Source organism: Lepus europaeus, chromosome 4 (assembly GCF_033115175.1).
Source record: "Lepus europaeus isolate LE1 chromosome 4, mLepTim1.pri, whole genome shotgun sequence".
Classification (NCBI taxonomy): Eukaryota; Metazoa; Chordata; class Mammalia; order Lagomorpha; family Leporidae; genus Lepus; species Lepus europaeus.
The window spans coordinates 72,377,809-72,400,811 of record NC_084830.1 but is presented as its reverse complement, the minus strand read 5'-3'; the positions used below and the strand labels follow the sequence as shown (position 1 = coordinate 72,400,811).

Sequence of the window (23,003 nt, the reverse complement as noted above, 5' to 3'; positions counted from 1 at the left end):
GCTTGGGAACGTGCTACCAAAGAGGCAAAAGCTGCAATCACCCCAGTCCATATGAAGACCTTTCTAAATGGATAGTAGCTACAAAGGAGGTAAACTCTGCTGATACACCCATACAGGCCCCAACTGCGGCCATTATCAAACTGAACACAAGGAAGTCTAATGATTCTCTGGTTTGTTGGGGATGTCAGGAAATGGGACACCTACGGCGAAACTGCCCAAATGCTGACAGACGGGCAAGCCCAAAACACCGTGTCCCAGATGTAAAAGGCTTTTACTGGGCAAAAGATTGCAAGACCAAGCCTTTAAACTCCCAGCAGGGTGACCCTCAGCCCAGCAAGAAAGAGGGAGTCCCATCACCATTAACTGGTCGATGCCCATCTTCAATCTGAGGCCAAAATTGACCCTATACTTAGATGATATTGCCTTTGTGGGTTTAATTGATACGAGGGCGGATGCCACTGTCTTAAAAGCTAGGGACACAAGGAAAACACAACATTGGAAGACCGCCCCTGGGCCCGATCTCCAAGGCGTTGGAGGATTAAAATTGGCTGATCAGGTCATCATGCCTGTAATGTGGCGAGATGACAATGGAGATACGGGAACCATCTTTCCACTAATTGCTGAGGTTTCCATGACCTTATGGGGAAGAGATGTGCTCTCACAAATGCAAGCGGTCCTTACTATGGATCGCAAATCTCCACGAGCCAACAGCTTTAATGGAGAGCCTACTAGTAAGATTCACCCCCAATTCTAGGGGCCACTGCTCACCTCATACAAAAGCCAGGCCCAATCCCCGTAGAATGGGAAAAAACAGGAAACATCTGGGTAGAACAGTGGCCAATATTACAACCTAAACTTGGCATCCTTAGAGAATTGGTACAGGAACAATTGGAAAAGGGACACATAGAGCCCTCCACTCGCCCTCACAACACACCCATTTTTGTGATACCAAAGAAACAGGGAAAAGATAGGCTACTACAGGATTTGAGAGCCATCAACAAAATCATAAAAAAGATGGGAACATTCCAGGCTGGCATTCCCCATCGAGGGGCCTTTCCTAATGAATACCACATAGTTACCATTGATATCAAGATTGCTTCTTTTCCAATCCCCTTTTTGGAGGAGGATAAGGCCTACTCCGCCTTTATAGTATGGGAGCCCAATTTCCAATTCTCCGCAAAAAATTTCAGTGGACAGTACTCCCACGATGCATGAAAAATAGCCCTGCCATTTGCCAAAGATACGTTTCTCATGCAACCAGCACACTTAATCAGTGCTTGCTCATACATTATGTGGATGATATCTTACTTGTTCATGAGAATGTGGCAACTCTGAAGGCCTAAGTGAGACAATAAGAAATTTACAATTCCTGGGTTTGTCTATTGCCACAGAAAAGGTACAACATTTTCCTCCCTTTCAATTCCTGGGTTATCAAATCTCCTCCCACATATCTCCAATGGGCCCAAACCTAAAATCAAGCATAAATACTCACTTAATGAACTTCAGCAACTATGTGGCCAAATCAATCAGCTGAAGCCCTTCTTTCCCCTAACACCTGTAGAGCTTAGACCGCTATTCGATTTACTGTCTAAGGGGAACAGCCCTTCCTCAAAAATCATATTGACATCAGCAGCCAAATCCACTACAGAAAAGATCAACACCCAGTTGTCAAATTTAAAAACCTTTAGATATGACCCTCAGGTGCCTCTATTTGCTATAACCATATCTACCCTCAAGGCCCCCTTAGGAGTTATTTGGCAACAACACAGACCACTTTTTTGGGCTCACACAGCCTGGAGCGAGTGTTGCAAAATAGTTAACAAAGTAGATGTCATCCTTATGATGGGACTTAAAATTAAGATTTTATGCCAATAACATATTTAACACAGAGCCAGACATAGTGGTCCTACCACTATCACAATTAGAACTGTCAACATTGATGCAGAATAGCACGCTCTTTCAAACTTTAATGATAAATTTCCCAGGACAGGTTGACGATCACCTGCTGGTGGACAGGCTACTCCAGATGTTACAAACCTAAGAAATAGACTATCCAAAACATGCTTTCCCTGCTAATTAACCTATACCCATGCCACCATGTGCATTTACGGATACCAACAAGTCACTGTTAGGAATAGTGATTCAATCCTCAACAGAAAAAGATAAAATCCATGTAGAACCCCATGGGGGATCAGTACAATTGGGAGAAATAAGGGCAATAGTCAAGGTACTACTCCTTAGCCAGGATGGGCTAGTAAATATATTTTTGGAAGCAAATATTCAGTACAGGTAGCAAAGATGATCCTTTTTGCAGTCTTTAACCCGACCAATAAGCCAATTGGCCAGATGTTCATAACACTTAAAGAGCTGAGAACAGAAAACACCCATGGTATATCTCACACGTAATATCACATACTGGGTTACCTGGCTTTATTTTCCAAGGCAACAAAAAGGTTGATTGTCTTATCTCCTGCAACATGGCTTCCATTGGACACCTAGAACAAGCCCATGTTCTACACCAAAAATTTCATATGTCAGTAAGCAACATAAAATTGCTTTTCCCGAAGCTAACAGTGAGCCAGTGCAAACACTTAGTATGCTCTTGCAAGAATTGTGCCCCCCTCACCCCGTTAGGCCCACTGCAACAAGCAGGAGTGAACCTGTGAGGGCTTGCTCCTAATAAGCTCTGGCAAGTGGACGTCACCTCCATTAGCTCCTTTAGTAAACTTAAGTTTGTCCATGTGGTGGTAGATACTTATTCAAAGGCTGTATTTGCAACAGCCCAATCCAGAGAAAAGGCTAGTAATGTGATAAAGGCGGTTAAATCAGCCATGCTGATTCTTGGTGTCCTCTGGACCATAAAGACAGATAATGGGTCAGCATATACATCACAGGAAATGAATTCCTTCCTGAGGTCCTGGAATATACAGTCTGCCACAGGTATCCCATACAACCCACAGGGACAGGCAATCATTGAAAGAACTTATAGGACAATTAAAGCTCTCTTACAAAGACAGAAAAACAATCATATGCCCCCAGACCCATAGCTTGCTTTGACTGAGGTCCTTTTCACTATCAATTTTCTTACTTTTGATTCCCAAGGGGTCAGCCCAGCTTATAAACACTGGGGATCCTTTCCATCCCAGACCCTGACCCCTATGGTTAGGTGGAAAGACCCTCTGACAGGAGAATGGAAGGGACCACACCCTCTGCTAACCAAAGGCTGAGGATATGCTTGTGTCTTTCCAGAGAATGTGGGACAGCCCATTTGGGTACCAGCCAGAAACATCAAGTCTGCAATTGACAGTCAACCAGAACAAGCTGAACAAGACTGAGAGTCAGCCTTGTTAGCAGAAGCACCTGCTGCCTATTGTCAAGCTGCTGCTCTATCATCCTGCCCTGAGAAACTGTCCACAGCCACATTCACTATTGCTTGATACCCCAGTAGCTCTGGTAAGCCACTCAAACAGCCTACAGTCTGCGTGCCATCATGCCATTCCTGGTTATCATTGTTACTCATTCCTACCCCCATCTGAGCAAGCACTCTTGTGGTCTTCCAGTTTGAAGGCTGGTTAGTCAATGACGGGTAAGAGTCCCTGGGGGACAACCTAAGACAGCCACATGGAAACGGGGTCAACAATGGTATGGCCAAGGATAATGCCTCCTGTTGCTCAAAAATAAACGAAAAGGGGTAATGTGGTGGAATGAGAAGGCCATGCCAACATGGCTGCTGGCAAGCGAGCATCAGTTACTCAGGAATGGCTTCAAAACCCACCTGGCAATGGAGCCTGCCTGGCAACAGGCTGTGATTGGTTAGGGTATAAACTGCCCCTTGACCAGATTGACTGCCTCGGGTATACAAGCTGCTGTACCAACTGAAATAAATGAGTCTGTGGGCTGCTCGCCTCTGGCCTGCTTTCACCCAACCCCTGGTGTCTGTGTCGTGACTCAGTAAAGACCAGAATGAGAGACAACAAACCACTTCTTAGTGGGCTAACATTTTAATAGCTATTAAAAAATCATGTCAAATTTCTCTTCTATTTTCTTTTAATAAATTGAATAGGTAATCTAATATATATATTTAATATTTAGATGGAACCCAAACTATTTTAATTGTATGAAAGTGAATCAAATGCCCAATTGAATGGATAACCAAATTATAGTATTTTTTTATTTTTTATTTTATTTTATTTTTTTAATTTTTTGACAGGCAGAGTGGACAGTGAGAGAGACAGAGACAGAGAGAAAGGTCTTCCTTTTGCCATTGGTTCACCCTCCAATGGCTGCCGTGGCCGGCGCACTGCGGCCAGCGCATCACGCTGATCCGAAGCCAGGAGCCAGGTGCTTCTCCTGGTCTCCCATGCGGGTGCAGGGCCCAAGGACTTGGGCCATCCTCCACTGCACTCCCGGGCCATAGCAGAGAGCTGGCCTGGAAGAAGGGCAACCGGGACAGAATCTGGCGCCCCGACCGGGACTAGAACCCGGTGTGCCGGCGCCACAGGCGGAGGATTAGCCTATTGAGCCGCTGCATTGGCCCAAATTATAGTATTTTTATTCTACCACTTGGCAATAAAAATGAACAAAGCTACTGACACATGAAACAAAGGTGAATCTCAAAAACATGATGCTCTGTGAAAGAAACCAGTCACAGAGAGAGTGATTTTACATTCTTCCATTATGTGAAATTCTAGAACAGGCAAAACTAACACATAAGTGAAAGACAACAGATCAGTGGTGGCTGGAAGTTGGGGGTAGAATCTCTATGAATGGGCACAGAGTGTTTCTTCCTGGAGGGGTGGAAGTCTATAGCTTGATTGGAGTGGTCACGTAAGTTATTTATGTTTGTTGAAACACCAAACTGTACATTTACAATGGGTATATTATATGTTTTTAAATCAATGCCCAGGGATGGGCCTTTGGTCTACCAGTTACATTGCCAGTTGAGATGCCTGTGTCCTAAATTGAAGGGCCAGGGTTCAATACTTGCTAGAGCAGCTAGAGCAGCTGCTGGGAGGCTGTGGTGATGACTCACATAATTGGATTCTGAACACCTACATGAGGGATCTAGATTGAGTTCCTGGATCCCAGCTTTGGCCTCAGCTTAGATTGGACCATTGTGGGCATTTGGGAAGTGAAAAAGCAGATGGGAGTTCTGTCTTTCAAACAAACAAACAGATAAATACATACAAAACTCAATACAGTTGATTTATAAAGGAAGATAAACAGGCCAGAAATATTTTAATTTTTCATACTGACACTCATGCTAAAAAAAAAGAGTTGACTAAGTGATTAAAATTAAAAATTCTCAGAATAGTCTACATCACACTGACAGATTATGAATTACTGTGGCTACAGTCCCCTTTTATTGGAAGAAATGTGGTAAGAGGGTAAAAAAGTTATGTTAGTTTTTATACCTGGCAGTTTGGTGATACTGGGTTTAGTAGTGGAAACTACACTAATGTCCCAATTATAGTCTCAAGACCTAAAAAACCACTAGCTTCAAAATATTTAAAAATATTAGTTAGGGGCTGGTGCTGTGACATAGCAGGTTAAGCTGCACCTTTGATGCTAGCATCCTGTGTAGGTGCTGGCTTAAGTTATAGCTGCTCTACTTTAGATCCAGCTCCCTGCTAATGTACCAGGGAAAGCAGCATAAGATGATCCCTGTGCCCACATGGGAGACCTGGTTAAAGCTCCTGGCTCCTGGATTTGGCCTGGCCCAGCCCCAGCTGTTGCGGCCATTTGGGAAGTGAACCCGTAGATGGAAGACCTCTCTTTCTCTCTCTCTCTCTCTCTCTGCCTCTGCCTCTCTGTAATTCAGCCTTTCAAGTAAATAAATAAATAATTCTTGTAAAAAAGAATATTAATTAAGTGCCTATGTACATCCTATATAAATGAATGTCTTTGAATTCCTTGCTGTATCTTGAACATGTCGAGTGCACTCCCACTGTAGCATCTTTCTTCCTGCGATGGCCTCTGCTTGGCATGCCCTCCTCTCAGGAGCTCAGTCCTTCTCCCTTCAATATCATAGCCACTGTCCTCCCTCACCCGATTCTTTCTCTCATTCCTCTTCATGTGCTTTATTTTCCTTCATAGTGCCTATTACCATCTGATTTCTTACCTACCCTTTACCTTCCCTACAAGAATGAAAGCTCTACCTGAGCAGAGTTAGTTTTGTTCACTGCCATATTCTTTGTGCCAAGAACAGTGACTAGCACAGGGTCGCCACTTGAATATTTGTTAGTGAATGAATGAATCCACGGGTGTGATGGTGGCATGAGGGAAAAAGGAGAGGAGCAGCAAAGTGTCAATACTCAACAGATTTCAGGGAGACAGAATTATCAACACAAGTACATTTCACCTTAGTTTAAGTGTATCTTACTAATTGTCTTAAAGTTATAGAAGGCCCAAGACCATCTGTTTAGAATGTGGACAATACAGCACCTACCCCATATTCTCCATGAAGTGCTCAGCACAGTGCCTGGCGCTCAGTCAATGCTCAGAATCTGTTAGTCATTATTCAGTCTGAAGCCGTAATTGTGCACTGACTGAATTAAAAGAGACCGTCAATTACTGGGAAGAGGGAAAAGTAAGAGAAAAAGGGGTTTGAAACAGTAAGACTTTTTCTTTCCTCCCTTGTTAAAACTGGGGACAATATTCAAGTCATATCCATGTTGACAAGTAAAATATAAGTTATCTAGTAAAATGGTTCATAGCTTACTTAGCTCTGTAACTGAAATAAATTATGCCCCCAACACAGCTTTCTTTAATGAATTTAATGGATGTTTTCCGCTTACCATTACTGATGCTTTTACAAATGTCTCCTATGCCTCCAGAATGATCTTTGTGCCAATGAGTGACTATGATTTCCTGGATTGCTGTGTTGAATTCTGTCAGAGCCTGCTTTAAACAGCTGATATATTCTGGAATTGCTGGTTCTCCAGTGTCAATAAGGATTCTCCTGAAAATTAAATAGAAGAGAATCACACAATGGAACACAGCTAATATTGGCATAATTCTCACATTGACAGTTTACATTAAAGAAACTGCATAAATGATTTTCCTTCCCACATGCTCAAAAATCAGTTATAAAAGGTTTCAAAAAAGTTAATGTAATATACATATTATGAAAAAACATGCATAATTAAAATATCTTTGCATCAAAATAAACTTATCTTTAAATTCCATTTTCCATGAACTTTTTGAAGTATCCTTGTATGTTACTTTAGCTTAATTATAGTAGTTGTGCCCTAAGGAAGGTCTTTGAAAAAGTTGCAAATAAATCAAGACTAAATAATGAGTAATAACTGTAATCTTGAATGGCTACATAGCAGTTAAACAGCATTGTTCCAAGGACCTTACATATTTTAACAATTGCATTCCTAACAACTGTTTAAGACAGATATTCCATTATATTCAGAAGTTAACTTGTCCAACTTGTCTGCAAATAAATGGCAGAATGAGCATTCAAACACAAGAATCCTGGTGCCAGAAACTGGTATGTATTCTACCAGTTCTGCCTTCTTGGTCTTTTAGGAGGTTCCCAAACGTTTCATAGATATGGAAATATTTGATAAAATGGCATTCCTAAAGAAAACATGTTACACTGGCACCCTAACACATGAACTTGAAGGCTGTAGGGGAAGTATGGGAGTGACATAAGATTTTGTTTTTATTCAAATTTGAAAGAATGACACAAAGAGAGGCCCCAAATGGCCGTAATAGCTGAGGCTGGGCCAGGCTGGGTTTTGCACGTGGGAGGCAGAGACCCAAGTAGCTGAGCCATCTTTTATTCCCCTCCCAGGTGCATTAGCAGGGAGCTGAAATGGAAGTGAAGCAGCCAGGACACAAATATGCGCTCTGATATGGGATGCTGATGTATTAAACAGCAGCTTAACTCACTTCACTACAATGTTAGCCCCTGCTTTCTTACTTTACTAGAGAATCCTATTAAATTTCTTTGCTTGTGGTTCCAAACCTTCCTTATACTTTGTTTGGCCTTCCTCGTTATTCTGAGGTGGCCTTTCTTTCTCCGGTTTTTTTTGAACAAAGAAAATGGAGTGACATTTTCATCAAGAACCAGTTCACTAACTTAAATTCATGCTGTTTGATAGTATCACCCATTTAGGTTAGAAGAGAGATTGGTTTTGATAAATTAATCAGTGTTTATAGATTGTGTAGTATGGGCTGTGCCTTTATTTGTTGCAGTAAGCAACACAAGAAACTCTGTTTACATTCCTGTGGAGATAATCAAAATAAATAATGAAGTTACAGAAAACAGACAGCATTTCGCATAGCCTTACAGTGGAGTAGGGGCTGGTACTGTGGTACAGTGGGTTAAGTCCACACTTTCCACGTCCACATCCTGTATTGGAACTCTGCTTCTGATCCAGCTCCCTGCTAATATGCCTGGGGAAAGCAGCAGCAGATAGTCCAAGTGCTTGGGTCACCTTCCTGGGGGACCTGGATGGAGTTTCTGGCTCCTGGCCATTGAGGCCATTTGGGGAGTGAACCAGCAGATGATCTCTTCCTCTGTCTCTCCCACTGTCTCTGTTATATATTGGATGGTTTGTTTCCCTAATCCTATTCCCTGAGATGTATAGCCAATAAAAACAAACTGGCCTCTGACAGTGGAAGAGGGCAGTGACCTTAGGGCCTGTGGCCTCCAACTGTATCCTGAGTTCTACGGAGTAGCAGATTTACTCTAGAAGTACAGTGGTAAATTGTACTTTCTGGAGATGGGAGACCAGACGGTACACTGTCCAAGGGGACACTAGAAGGTCTTGTTGGCAAGGAAGACATAAGAGATGGTTTAAACAACATTTATAAGGCATAATCAACAGGATAACAAAGATCATCAACAGTGGAGTAGGCAAATTTGAGATGTCTGATTTGGGCCTCAGTGAATTTTGATGGCATTCCTAGCAATTTTCTTGAGATTTTTCCTCATATCTGTCTCTAAAACTTTGACCAGCCTATGAATTTGAGCCCTAAAAGGGCAGGGACTTTATCTGTTTGGTTAAAGAAATTGCTGAATTTATTTCCATGTCTACAATACACTGTGCTGTGCTTAGCACTGTGTACATTTAGTCACATTAAATTAAAAATATAAAAATTACGGGGCCAGTGCTGTGGCGCAGCAAGTTAACACCCTGGCCTGAAGCACCAGCATCCCATATAGACCCAGCTGCTCCACTTTCGATCCAGCTCTCTGCTATGGCCTGGGAAAGCAGTAGAAGATGGCCCAAGTCCTTGGGCCCTTGCACCCACATTGGAGACCCGGAAGAAGCTCCTGGCTTCGGATCAGCACAGCTCCAGCCATTGCAGCCAATTGGGGAGTGAACCGTCAGATAGAAGACCCCTCTCTCTCTCTGCCTCTCTCTCTCTGTGTAACTCTTTCAAATAAAAAAAAAAATCTTTAAAAACAAAACAAAATTATAATACTTCCAAATAATATTCTCTGGCCCACTATCCCAGATTTTGGGGTTATTTACTCTTTATTTAACACAATTTTTCATGCCCCATAATTTGCATAATCCTGACTGTTTTGGGGGGTATTTTGGCCCTTTAAGAAGAAATCTTCCATGTTTTATCAACATTTTTCAAATTTCTTAAGTCACCATGGTTCCTTTTTATTATTTTTTAGTCCTTCCCTTCCCTTCTCCTTCCAAAGAAACGATTTGGAAACATGTTCTGGTTTAACACAGAATTTAGGGGGCAGGACTTATGGCATGGTGGGTTAAGCCACTGCCTGGGATACTTGCTTCCCACATCAGCCAGTTCAATTTCTGGCTGCTCCACTTCTGATCCAGCTCTCTGCTAATGATTCTGGGAAGCAATAGATGATGACTCAAGTACTTGAGTGCCCGATACCATGTAGGAGACTAAGCTCCCGGCTTCAGTGTGGCCCAGACCCAGCTGTTGCATCCACTATGGGGTACAAAACAGTAGATGGAGGATCTCTTCTGTCTTTCATGCATATGAACAAATGAGCAAATGAATAAAAATAATAAATGGATGAATAAATAAATCTTTATTCAAAACCCCTGAATTTAAATTTCCATTATTTAAAAAAAATTTAATTTTTATTTATTTAAGAGGTAGAGTTAGAGAGAGAGAGAGAGAGAGAGAGAGAGAGAGAGAGAGAGAGGAAAGGAGGGAGAGACAGAAAGCTCTTCCATCTACTGTTTCACTCCCCAAATGGCTGCAACAGCCAGAGCTGGGCTGATCCGAAGCCAGGAGCCTGGCGCTTTCTCCAGTTCTCCCACGAGGGTGCAGGGGCCCAAGCACTTGTGCCATCATCTACTGCTTTCCCAGGCCACAGTAGAGAGCTGGATCAGAAGAATGCAGCCGGAACTCGAACCAGCGCCCATATGGGATACCAGAAATGCAGGTGGAGGCTTAGCCCACTATGCTACAGCACCGGTCCCTAAATCTCCATGTTTTAAAGTAAAGGTGAGATCACATCTTGCTAGGCAAAAGTCATGACAAAATTAACAGGGTTGATAAACAACTTTGGTAAAAATATAATAGCAATGACAATATATCTTTTATAATGCTTGTGCTGTATATTTGCAGGTAAAAGTCTGAGTGATGAGAGGCCTCTGATAAAGAGAACACAGATCCCAGGTCTCCTTGTTTAAGTGTTCTAACAGTCCAGTCTTAGTCTAACAAAACTAGAACTGGCAAAGGAAGGATTCTCCAAGTGAGGAAGTCCTGGAATAATTCAGGAATATTCAGAATGAGGAGGGGTGCCTGAATGCTATAAATCCTAAAAATAGCTTGCATCAAGCATTAGGGGAAAAAGGTCACATTGCTAACATCTTATATTGACACAGCAACTTAAGTCATTTGGAGCTTTCATATTTTCAGTTCTGATCCTCATATCAACTCTAGGGAGGTATTATTATTTTATTTTACAGAAAAAGAAACTAGTTTTCAGAGAGGCTGATTTGCTCCAGGTCATACAGCGAGCAAAATAGCAGTGCTGGGAAGCACTAGAAGTTCAGCTGCAAAGCCCAGTGACTTCTCCATTCAAGACACTCACTGCCTCTTTGGTGGAAGGCAATAGCTTAAGCAAACTCCTAGAATCATTCTTTATGTAGCATAAATTAAATTGTAGATACAAACTAGAAAATGTTTTCAATTTCTTGTTTAACAGTCATTCTATCTGTAGTCTGTGCAAAGTTGGGCAGAAGACAGTAGTAGCATTTCTGTGTGGGCTGAGTGACTTTGCTTTCATGGCCATGGACAAATCTCAGGAGGTCAATTGGCAAAGGCAAGTTATGCTAATGAAGGGCTCAAGGAAAGAGTGTAAGGGACCTGTATAGCTCTATGAACAATTTAAGGCACAGTGCCTCACAAATAGTAGGCATACAATAACAATCTGGTGCATGCATAGAGAAGAAAATTCAACTGATAGCAAGTTAACAGAATCAACTTCCTCTATCGATATTAAGATAACTATTAACCAGTATTTCTGTCAAGTTGCTGTCACTCTTATAAAATCATTAGATATTTTCTGAGCAACTCTGAACCCAGTGTTATTTAGAAGTTATAAGCAGAAATGATCAAAATAATAGCCAAAACTGTTTCACATATGCTAGAAGTTAAGTGCTTTTGATCTGTCTCTTCATTTAGATTTCACTAAATCTGAAGCTTAGAGAGTAACTGTCCTGTCCAAAGTAATACAAATAGTAAAAGGAACCAGTATTCTAATTTAGGTATCAAGTCTACAATTTTAATATTACTTACTAGACTGTCTTTTGCTATTCTAAGATGCAATGTATGTCCCTAAAATATGTAAAACTTTAATAGAAAAGTTTAAAATAGAAGCTACTAGAGGTTCTTAAGCAGAAGAGGAATGTGGAGATACTCTAGAAAGTTTATTGGTTCAAATGCTTATCGAGTACCTAAGTAGTAACAGTAAGCTTCATGGCAGGTCTAGTAGTGCTTTAGTGAAATACATTTGGCATCAATGAGCTTTCAGAATGTGAAGACCAGCTAAAACCACAGTTGTCCAGCAGTCCAGAATCCTAACAGCAAAAATATACATGAGAAACTATAGAGAATGCTCATTGACTCAGCAAATAACCTGTGCTGTATACAAACCTCTCTGCTAGGTGCTGGCATGTAGTAATCAATACGCCTTCATTGAACTTATGCTATAGTAGAGCATGGAGGTAAGGAAAGACATTGAGCTACTTCTTATACACACACAAAATTATTTTCTTGTTGAGATGAGGATGGTAAAAAGCATGGGGAACTAAGTGTATTACATCTGACTACCGACCAAATCAAGGCTGAGGGGTCAGGGATAACTTCCAGGAGGAAATGGTATTTCAGCTAAGCTCCAAAGGATGAGTGAGGTTAGCTGGGTAAATAAGGGAAGGATGAGTGAAGTGGGAGACAGTAAAGCTTGCATGCCAGCTCTGAGGCAGAAATGATCTCAGGAGCTGTAGGAAGCCCAGCATGGCTGCAATGGGAGAGAGATTTGAGATGAGCCTGGCGAGGCAGGAGGAGGTCAGGCTATGCAAAGCCTTTTGATTTTCATTCTGAAAATACTACTCTGGCTACATGGGGAAGAATGAGTTGAAGAGGAACAAAAGTAGATGCACAGAAGCCATTTATGAGGCTTCTGCAGAAGCCTAACCAAAAGTTGTGCTGGCTTGGACTGGTTGTTAGCAGTGGATATGAAAACATGTTCATAATGGCTTTGATTTATGGTAGGAAGCAAAAAAAATAATACCAGAGAAGATACATAGGCATTTCCCTTGATCAACTGTGGGGATGGATCTGTTGACTAAGATACTGGATGAGTGGAGAAAAACCTGGTTTAGTGGAAATGCCCATGAGGTTAGTTTGGGAAACACTGCATTGTAAGTGGGTGTGTGTCATGCAAGCAGAGATTTTAAAAAAGTCTGTTACCAAGTCTAAAGATCAAGTTTGAATTTTGTTTAAATTGAAGCAATAAACTTGGCAGTTATTAATGAACAGATATAAGAGCTAAGGAAGCAGACAATGTCATCTAGGTAGAGAATACAGTACAACAACAGAGATTAAGACTGCATCTTTTTAAAAAAAGATTTATTTATTTATTTGAAAGTCAGAGTTACACAGAGTGAAGGAGAGGCAGAGAGAGAGAGAGAGAGAGAGAGAGAGAGGTCTTCCATCCACTGGTTCACTCCTCAATTGGCCTCAATGGCCAGAGCTACGCTGATCCAAAGCCAGGAGCCAGGAGCTTCTTCCAGGTCTCCCACGTGGGTGCAGGGGCCCAAGGACTTGAGCCATCTTATACTGCTTTCCCAGGCCATAGCAGAGAGCTGGATTGGAAGTGGAGCAGCCGGGACTAGAACCGGTGCCCATATGGGATGCTGGCACTACAAATGGCGGCTTTACCTGCTAGGCCACAGTGCCAGCCCCAGGACCGCATCAAAGAAAGATCTAGTGAAGAAGATGACTCTATAAGGGAATACTAGAAAGAGAACTAGAGATGTAAGAGGAGACATGGAAACTGTGGTGTTAGCAAGTAAAAGAGCAAGTGGTCAATGGTGCAAAAAATACTGAAGTTCAAGTAACACAGGAACAGAAAAATGTCATTGGGTTTAGTAATATGGAATCTACCTATGGTCTTAGAACCATTTTGTGAGGTGGAACATGTGGATAACAAATTGGGAACATCTGATTTGGACTCAATATTCATTTCTAACTTCCTTTTACTTTATGCAGCAAGGCAGCATCATTTGCACATTAATTTATTTTACTTCAGTTATACAGACTCTTTAGTTCAACTATATATGGAAATAATTTCAATAATGTGAGTGATCTCCCTGGCTACCACACTCCATGCATTTATAGGAGTACAAGTCTTAAGTAGTATAGATAAGGGAACTTGAATCTGCTCACTCCTCAGTTTCAGGACTGTTGAGTCTCTTTTCGCATAAGCGCTTTGCTATGTGGTAAATGTGACTCTCGTGTTTAAAGATACAGTACGCATATTTCATACAACATGGCTTCTAAACGCACACTAACTTCTTCGTATGGTTTTCAAACAGAAGCAGCCATCTGTTTCAATGCAGGGAGAAAAGCAGGTTGTGTTGAACTTACTCAGCACACTGATCTACAACATGGAATATTCTCCTATAACTTTACAGGGTGATTTTTGACCACACACAACTTTCATCTTAGAAACTGATGTGGGAACTTCTTTTACGAGGACACAATGAAAAGAGAATACCCATAGATATACTAGGTTGAGAATTCCAGCCAAGGCAGACTATACCCTACAGGTTTGGTATTGTTTTCTTTTTTTTTTTTTGACAGGCAGAGTTAGCGAGCGAGCGAGCGTGACAGAGAAAGGTTCTTCCTTCCGTTGGTTCACCCCCCCCAAATGGCCGCTACAGCCGGTGTGCTGCACTGATCCGAAGCCAGAAGCCAGGCGCTTCCTCCTGGTCTCCCATGCGGGTGGAGGGCCCAAGCACTTGGGCCATCCTCCACTGCCTTCCCGGGCCACAGCAGAGAGCTGGACTGGAAGAGGAGCAACCAGGACAGAATCCGGCGCCCCAACCGGGACTAGAACCTGGGGTGCCGGTGTCGCAGGTGGAGAATTAGCCTAGTGAGCTGCGGCACCGGCTGGTATTGTTTTCTGCTTAATTTTCTATCCTCCTAGATTCTGGAGGTGGCCTAAAAGTTCTTGTACCTAACTGACCCTGCCTTATTTACTCTGCACTTAACCTTTTGCCTACCTGGCATACAGAACTTTCACTCCGCTGCTTCTAAATTATTTACTGGGAAAAGGTGAATATAGTTTACACTTCAAATGAAAACCCAACAAATTACACTTACATTTTAGGTAATCAGCTATATTTTATTAGTTGTCACATCCTGACTGCACCACTAAATTCACTGCTTATAGGAACTACTACTGTCCCTTGGTGACCACGGGGGATTGGTTCCAGGAACCACTCCAGGTACCCCAATCCTCAGGTGCTCAAGTCCCTTATTGAGAATGGTGTAGTATTTGCATTTTATTTACACACAACCTCACATAGACCTTAAATCACTTTAAACTATTTAAAATAACTAACGCTGTTACAACATAAATAGGTGTTGCACAGTATTGCTTTGGGAATTAATGACAAGAAAAAAAGGTCTGTGAATGTTCAGTACAGACACAACTTTTTTTCTGAATATTTTCCAACCATGCTTGGTTAAATCCAAGGATATGGAACTTGCTGATATTGGGAACTCCACTCTATATCTTCTTTTAATTTTGGATCATCTAGTATACAGTTGTTGCTCAATACAAAGGATCTTCAGGTCCAGCACTGTGGCCTAGCAGATTAGGCCACCACGTTTGATGCTGGCATCTTATATGGGTCAGCTGATCCAGCTCCTTGTTAATGGCCTGGGAAAGCACTGGAGGATGGCACCAAGTCCTTGGGCTTCTGTACTCATGGGAGACCCGAGAGAAGCTCCTGGCTTCGGCATGGGCCAGCCCAGGTGGTTGCAGCCATTTGGGGAATTGAGCAGTGGATGGAAGATCTCTGTCTCTCCATCTCTCTAAATCTGCCTTTCAAGTAAATAGTCTGTGGAAAATGCTTATCATGAAAAAACTATGTATGAATTTTACAATTTCTTTCATCAAAATAAATCTTTTAATTCAATTTTTCTGGAATTTTTTTTCCAAAATGTGTTTATTTGAAAGGTTCACAGAGAGAGGGAGACACATGCATGTACAGACACACACACACACAGACACAGACACAGATCTGGCTCACTCCCCAGATGGCCCCAGGAGCCAGGAGCTTTTTTCAGGTCTCCCAATGAGTGAAGGGGCCCAAGGACTTGGGCCATCTTCACTGCTTTCCCTGGCCATTAGCACGGATCTGGATTCGAAGTGGAACAAACTGGACTCGAACCAGCACCCACCTGAGGCCCAAGTACTTTGGCCATCTTCCACTGTTTCCCAGGCCATTCGCAGAGAGCTGGAACCAAAGTGGAGCTGCCAGGACTCCAACTGGCGCCCATATGGGATACCAACATTATAAGCCCAGCTTAACTCCCTAGGCCACAACACCAGTCCTATCGGCAAACTTTTTGAGGTACCCTACTACTCTGCAGTGAAACGTACCTCCCCACGTCTGCATAATTTCATTAACAACGCAAATGAATAAAACAAAAATATCTCCTTAGAAACAGAGATGTCTCCCCTCTTCAAAACAACCCAAACAAGGTCACATACAATTGAAACAAAGCAGCAAAAAATTCGTTGACTACCGTCAGAGCCTCTGGTTTCAGGGCCTCAAGCAATCTGAAAGCAAGAAAAACCTGCCCTCTGCTGCTTAGTTAAGGAAATGCCCTCAGCACCTTGAACGGAGGCTGGGAAGGGAAGTTATACTCCAGGCAAAAACACCAAGAAGCCAGTTAAGCAAGACATTGTGAACGCTTTCTGGGATTCTTAAGTCCAGGGGATCTTAAATCCTCAACAGTTTAAACATGGTTACTCCAGCATCAGACATCAAGCAAAGAAAACCGGGTTTCAAAAGCAGGAAGTGAAAATTTCCTTCTTTTTAGCGATTTCTCCCTAGGTTGCACAGGTTACCATGCCGGTGGCAGTTACTGAGCGGAGTTCCGGAAACTGGGCCTGGGAATCCAGTGGTTGGTTCGCCGGGCTGGGGCCAGGACGCCGGGCGCACGCCGCAGTGGCAGCTGCGGTTCTCGCAGGTGCTGCGAGCGGGTGTGTGTGTTGGGGGACGGAGGGGAGACGTTTACCTGGAGCCGGTCCCCACCAGGTAGGTGTTGGTGCCCTGCAGGGTCATGGGACCCGGGTTACAGCCCAACACGCGTACCACCCGGCTGGACAGCCGCTCAATGCGCTGCAGAGCGGCAGACATCTCCGCCACACCAAGCCCACCGGCACGTCGCCTACTCGGCAACCCGAGCGCGGAACAGGCCGGCCGGGCGGGCGAGCGGGCGGGCCGGGGCAGCCTTCACGCTACGCCGAGGAAGCCGAGAAGGCACAGACAGGCAGCTCAGCAGTGGGCGGGGCCAAACGTCACGTGACGTCGCGCAAGCCGGAGGCGGGGATTCGGGCCGCGCGCTTGCGCCGACGGCGGCGGCGGCGGCGGCGGGAGGGCGTTCGCTAGCGCGTGGCCTGAGGCGGCGGGGGGCTAGGCAGGAGTCTGGTGGTGTCAAAGATCCTGGTACCTCGCCAGGAGCTCCTTGCCCGGAGTTCGTGCCAAGGCAGGCGAGTGCATCCGGGTGGATGAGAGACGTTTTTCAACCTGGGAAGTCCCGTGGTGGGCACGGGGCAGGCAGGTGTGGGGCTAGTTACTTAATGTGAGTACTAAGTCCCAGGAAGGGTTTCCTGTCAGGTTGTCCGGCGGCACCGGGCGTTTGCGTGTGAGCAGTAGCCTGGTTGGTTTTTTTAAAAATAGTAACCAGGAACTAACTGATATTTACCAAGCACGGAGTGGTGTGCTAAGTGCCTTTCGCACACATGATGAGGTAGGCACTATTTTTGTGTCCATTTTATAAATGGAAAATGGAGACTGGGAGACTTGCCCAGGTGACGGTGTCTTGTGTCTGTCTGCCTTGCACCAGCTCTGGCCTCTGCGTGGGGAGATCAGGACGCTTGCCTCTCCCTTCCCATGTGCCCAGCTGCCCAGAGAAACGGGCTGGTTTTGTGGAGTTTTATGTCCAAGATGGACTTGTCTGTGTGAGACTTTTTTTCTAACGGGCAAAATATTAACTAACCCAGTATTGACTATTGCTTCCCTTTACACAGTTAAGTTATAAGTTACCTGAAAGGAAACCCAAAGATCCTGTGATCAAGCCCTTCTATTTAAGACAATTATATGTAACTAATACCTCAAAAACTATCCCAAAAGGGGTGTGTAATTTATCCAGTATCCCAACCCACTCTTTTTTACACTTGATCTTAGGCAAAAGCGATAACCCACTCTTTTTTTTTTTTTTTTAATTGTTTAGTTATTTGTGCACATGTTCCCATCCACTGGTTCACTCCTCAAATGCCTGCAATGGGCCCTGGGTTAGGGGTCACACCAGGAGCCTAGAACTTGATCCAGATCCCCTGTGTGGGTGGTGGAGATCCCAACTACTTGAGTCATCACTGCTGCCTCCCAGGGTGTGCATCAGCAGAAAGCTGGAGTCGGGAGCAGACCAGAACTCCAACTCCTGAAACCAGGCTCTCCAGTGAGTTACGCCAGTGGGAGTCCTAAGTGCTCGGTCAGATGCCCAACCCCATCCTCTTTTTTTTTTTTTCTTTTAAAAGAACTCTGCTGAAAGGGTATTTGGCACAGTGGTTACGTTGCTTGGGAGGCCCCTGCCCCTTATTAGTGTGTCTGGTTAGAGTCCTCATTACTCTGCTTCTGATCCAGCTTCCTGCTAATACATGCCCCATGAGGCAGCAGATGATGGTTCAAGTACTTGTATCCTGCCACTCACCTGGGATACCTGGATTGAGTTCGGAGCTCCTGGCCTTGGCCTGGCCCAACCCTGGCTGCTGCCAGAATTTGAGGAGTGAACCATAGATGAAAGATCTCTCTCTCTCTCTCTGTCTCTCTGTCTCTTTCTCAAACAACAAAAGCAACAACATACCCCCAAAATCTGCTAGAAAAATCAGTGAATGCTAGAGTGGTGGATGGAGCAATAATTTCCAACTACAGAGCTTTTCCTGAGACTCTGGGTAGCTACTCTCTCTTACCTCTTTGTTTTTGTTTTCTATTTTTAAATTAGAATTTGCCACTTTAACTTCATTTAATCCATTGCCAAGCCCTTCATTTGACAGATTAAAAAATGAGCCCAATAATAATTGAAAAATTAAATGACTTGCATAGGGTCACACAAAGAGAGGGTAGATAATGAACATGGTTCAGACAAACTGAAGTTGAGATGACTGAGTAGCTCGGCAAAGAAATCTAAGGACAGTTGGATACGTGGGTTGAGATGAGAAGGGAGATCTAGGCTAAAGATGTAAAGTTGATTCTTTGTGAATATACTTAACAATGTGACTTGAAGTTTAAATTCCTCTCTAAGAAACAAGTCCAGAAATTTTTACATTATGTTCAGTTGCTCTATAATTTATTTCCTGCTTATCATGTGCAAAGTATTATTGTAGACATACTGGGGGAGATGTTAAAAATGAATAAGATGGCCTTTGCTTTCTACAGAGAGAAATACATGACCTTGTTTTAAAGCGTTTGTGGGTAAATCCTAGAAGAAAAATGTAGCTTAACTGATAGAATTTCAGGGAGAAAAGGGAGAATCATTTATTGAGATCTGGGAAAGTTTATAGGTTTTTAATTTTAAGCTGATTTTTGAAGAATTAATTAAATTTCATCAGATAGATGGAGGTTATTCTAGAGACAGTAAATAACCTTGAGCAAAGGCTTGGAAATAGAAGAAATATAGTGTTTATTTTAATAATCGATAATAGCAATCTTAATATTTTGGGGCATAGGATTTGAGAAGTTATATAGTATAAGCTGAAAAAATAGGTATGGTTAGGTTAATAATATTTTAAAAATTCTGTTTCAAAGTATTTCAAATTCAAGAATTTCTTCCTTTCTGGTATTGCTTGTTATCTGCTTGAATATGCTGTGAAGCAAATTATATGTCTTAATACTTAATTGACAAGTACAGAGTAAACATGGAACTTTGTCAGCTTGTAAAAGGCACGATATTATTTCTTCCTCTCAATGAGATAACTATGAAGAGATGTACTGTGTTCACAATGATGCAGACTCTGATCATTTGATTAGAAAATGCCACATATGACTAACGTAATTTTAGTTTCATTTTTCTATTCGATCTTAAAGGTTTACGCGTTCTTTAATTATCCTTGTTTTCAGTGAAGAATTAAAAGAATCACAAGATAATGTTTTTCCTGAATTGACTTCTATTTGACAAGTAAGTCTGTATTTTGTGTGTGTTGAATTTGGTGGAAAAATGAGAATTTCCTAGGTTTTATTTCTTCAAATGTTTGCTTTATCATGTTCAGTGGGGAAAGCTTATGTATTTTGGCTAGCAGTCAGATATTCACTTAGCTTGGCTTTTGAATGAATTGAATTGAAACTATGCTATTAAGTTAGTAAGTGTAGAAGTCCCCTGTGAAACCCGGTTTTGTTGGTGGCATTATTTCTGCTAAGGTGGTACTGGGGGAATGATGAATTGTGGAGATAGAAATGAACTACACACAAGTTATGCAACTATATGATTATTGAAAGAGCAGCAGGTACTATTTCTGAAAATTGCTGTATTTATTATCTTGCTATGTAGGTTTCCTTCCTTTTGGTATTATGTTCTGCCTGACTAAATTAGGACTGTGGACATTGCCATATCAGATTAATCTATTGAGTCAATGCAATTTCTGTTTCTTAGAAATTGTTCCTCCCATCTTGTAAAACTTGACTCAGAACTGCTGGTGTTTCCCTTATTCATGGCAGGTAAAGGACGCTTTCTTTATGGGAACAGAGATTATGAAATGCGCACATGGAGTGCTTAGGTATCATATTGTAGGTTTCATGGTACCATAATTTAAAGAAATTATTTACATTTAAATATCAGTTTAAGTGAAACTGTAGCTCAAGTATTGCATTTTAGTCAGGTTTTACCCTTTTGGACATTATATATCACATTCTGATCTGAGAAGAGTTGGAAAATAAGTTAAAGATTTTTGCTTAGAAAGCTCTTGTATCACCTGCTTTGCAATTTTAACTAAATTTTCCCCTCATCTGTAGAAAAGAATAATGCACTATGGTTTCCGTCTGTCTCAAAAGTGTAGAATGCTATGCTCATGTCATAGTCAAACAATTATTGTTTTCTGTTTTTTTCAATAGAATGTGTGATGTTTTGTGATTATGACCCAATCATTTGAGGCAATCACACTTTATTCAGCAGAGGTAACTCATCTAAATACTCAATATCTCTAAGCATTAGTTTTCAGGTCCATAAAATAGGGGCAGTGATAAATCCCACGGGATTTGTGAGATTCTGGTATCATGATAAATAAAATAATATGTCCAGATACTTCCCTTGTAACCACTCAACAGTGGTAGCTACTATTATTGTTATCTATTCTTCAATTATGTAGGTAGCATTTTTTTATCCTAGATATTAAAGCTCACAAAATTATATATATATATTTTAGAATTGAATTGAAACTATGCTATTAAGTTAGTAAGTGTAGAAGTTACACACGTGATTGGGTTACACATTAGACATGGATTTGAAAGTTAAATTGGAGCATATAATATATAACATTTAGCTCTGTTTCTGGTACATAGTTCCGACTAAATGTTAGGTTTTGTTAGTAGTGTGAACATTTTCTTCCAGTCATAATATAACCATGGTAAGGAATCTCTGTAAATATTTATTTCTGGAGGACATATTTGAAATCTAGTTCATTGGACTTTTGAACTAGTTCTACCTGGAAAATTTTTCCATTTCATACCCACATGGCTAATTCCACTATGCAAATGCCACCTCCTCAGTGAGTCCTGGCCCTGGCCAATGTAATTAAAATTGTTGTCCATGATGTACTGCCTCTATTCCAACTCCTGGTCTCCTTACCATTCTCTGTATTCTCCATAGCACTTCTTATCTTATAATATGAAACTGAATTTACTCATTTATTGCTTTTATTGTTAGTAGACTACCTTTCTCTGCCAAGATGTAAGTGCCACAAGGGCAGGAATTTTTTTTCTATTGTCACTTGGCGTATTCCAAGACCCTACATCAGCACATGGTAGTGTCTAAGTAAACATTTGCTTAATTCAATGGAATCAAACTTTCTGATATAATCTTATTCTTCTAAATTCTCTCTCTGAGTTGGGCTTTATGTCCTTCATTTTAAGATAAGAAATCTCCTACAAGGAAATTCATGACCTGCAAGATAGGAAAAAGTCAGATTTTAAAATTATTTTTCTGGGGCCAGAATTGTGATACAGTGGGTAAAGCCATTGGTTGCAACATTGACATCCCATATCTGAGTGCTGGTTTGAGTTTGGCTGCTCCATTTCCAATCCATCTTCCTGCTAACATACCTGGGAAAGCATCAAAAGATGGCCAAAGTATTTGGGCCCCTGCCACCCATGTGGGAGATCTGGATGGAGTTCCTAGTGCCTGGCTTTAGCCTAGTCACAGCTGGCTGTTGTGGCCATTTTGGAAGTGAACCTGCAAAAGGAAGATCTCTCTACCCTCTCTCTCCCTCTTCTCCTCTCTCTTTCTATCTGTCGAATGAATAAATTAGGTAAAAATAATTAAAGTGGATCCATTATGTACTATGTAGATCCTAAGTTGGATTTGAAAGTTAAATTGGAGCATATAATATATAACATTTAGCTCTGTTTCTGATACATAGTTCCGACTAAACGTTAGGTTTTGTTAGTAGTGTGAACATTTTCTTCCAGTCATAATTCTTCTTAAACGTCATTTACTATTGTTTTTTTATTAATAAATTGTATAAGAACACATTAGTATAGGTATCTTGTAAAAATATGAAGTAGAGAGAGTAAATAATGAGTTGGATTTGCTTCTTATTCTCAACTCCTTCCTCTCTCCATATATAATTAAAACCCATAAATATTGTGTTTGTCTTTCTAGCATTCTTTTTTTTTTCACTTAATACATCTTGGAGGTCATCTGAAATCTATTCAGAGTTACTTAATTATTTATAAAGGTTTTTGTAGCATATCCTTTAGTATGAGTGTATCACAACCATTTCCTGAAGCTAGATCCTTGGATAGAATTTCTGGATCAAAAATACATGAAGAATTTTCACTGCTGTTTTACTTTTGTTAAATACATGTTAGAAGCTTTGTGATATTCCATTTTATGAATCTACCTTTATTTACTTTACCATTTCCTTATGATGATACATTTAGGTGGTTTCCAGCAGTTTCCCACTATAAATAGTCCTGTCATAATTATCTTTGAGACTAGGCTATGTTTTTAAAACAAAAAATACTGGAGTCTGAGAG

General features: G+C 41.7%; 2 protein-coding genes and 1 long non-coding RNA gene across 7 annotated transcripts in view; 2 read left to right on the top strand and 1 right to left on the bottom strand.

The window, feature by feature from the left end:
* LOC133757693 (uncharacterized) overlaps positions 1–3,917 on the top strand; it is a 67,198-nt gene extending 63,281 nt beyond the window's left edge. For all 3 annotated transcript variants that reach the window (XR_009865716.1, XR_009865717.1, XR_009865715.1), the window contains exon 4: positions 3,250–3,917. This is a non-coding gene — a long non-coding RNA (uncharacterized LOC133757693). The remainder of the gene's footprint in view (positions 1–3,249) is intronic.
* LACTB2 (lactamase beta 2) overlaps positions 1–16,987 on the bottom strand; it is a 46,957-nt gene extending 29,970 nt beyond the window's left edge. Inside the window, exons 1-2 of the mRNA XM_062188371.1 lie at positions 16,774–16,987; positions 6,798–6,961 (exon numbers count right to left, since the gene is read on the bottom strand). Coding sequence (XP_062044355.1) covers positions 6,798–6,961; positions 16,774–16,895 — 286 coding nt within the window. The 5' untranslated portion in view covers positions 16,896–16,987. The remainder of the gene's footprint in view (positions 1–6,797; positions 6,962–16,773) is intronic.
* Positions 16,988–17,270: 283 nt separating this feature from the next.
* Positions 17,271–23,003, top strand: part of XKR9 (XK related 9) — a 36,708-nt gene continuing 30,975 nt past the window's right edge. For 2 of the 3 annotated variants that reach the window (XM_062189554.1, XM_062189552.1), the window contains exons 1-2: positions 17,361–17,508; positions 19,875–19,932. The gene's annotated coding sequence lies outside the window, so the exon portion shown is untranslated. Of the gene's footprint in view, positions 17,341–17,360; positions 17,509–19,874; positions 19,933–23,003 lie in introns of those variants that run through there. The other variant, XM_062189553.1, reaches the window with a different exon arrangement.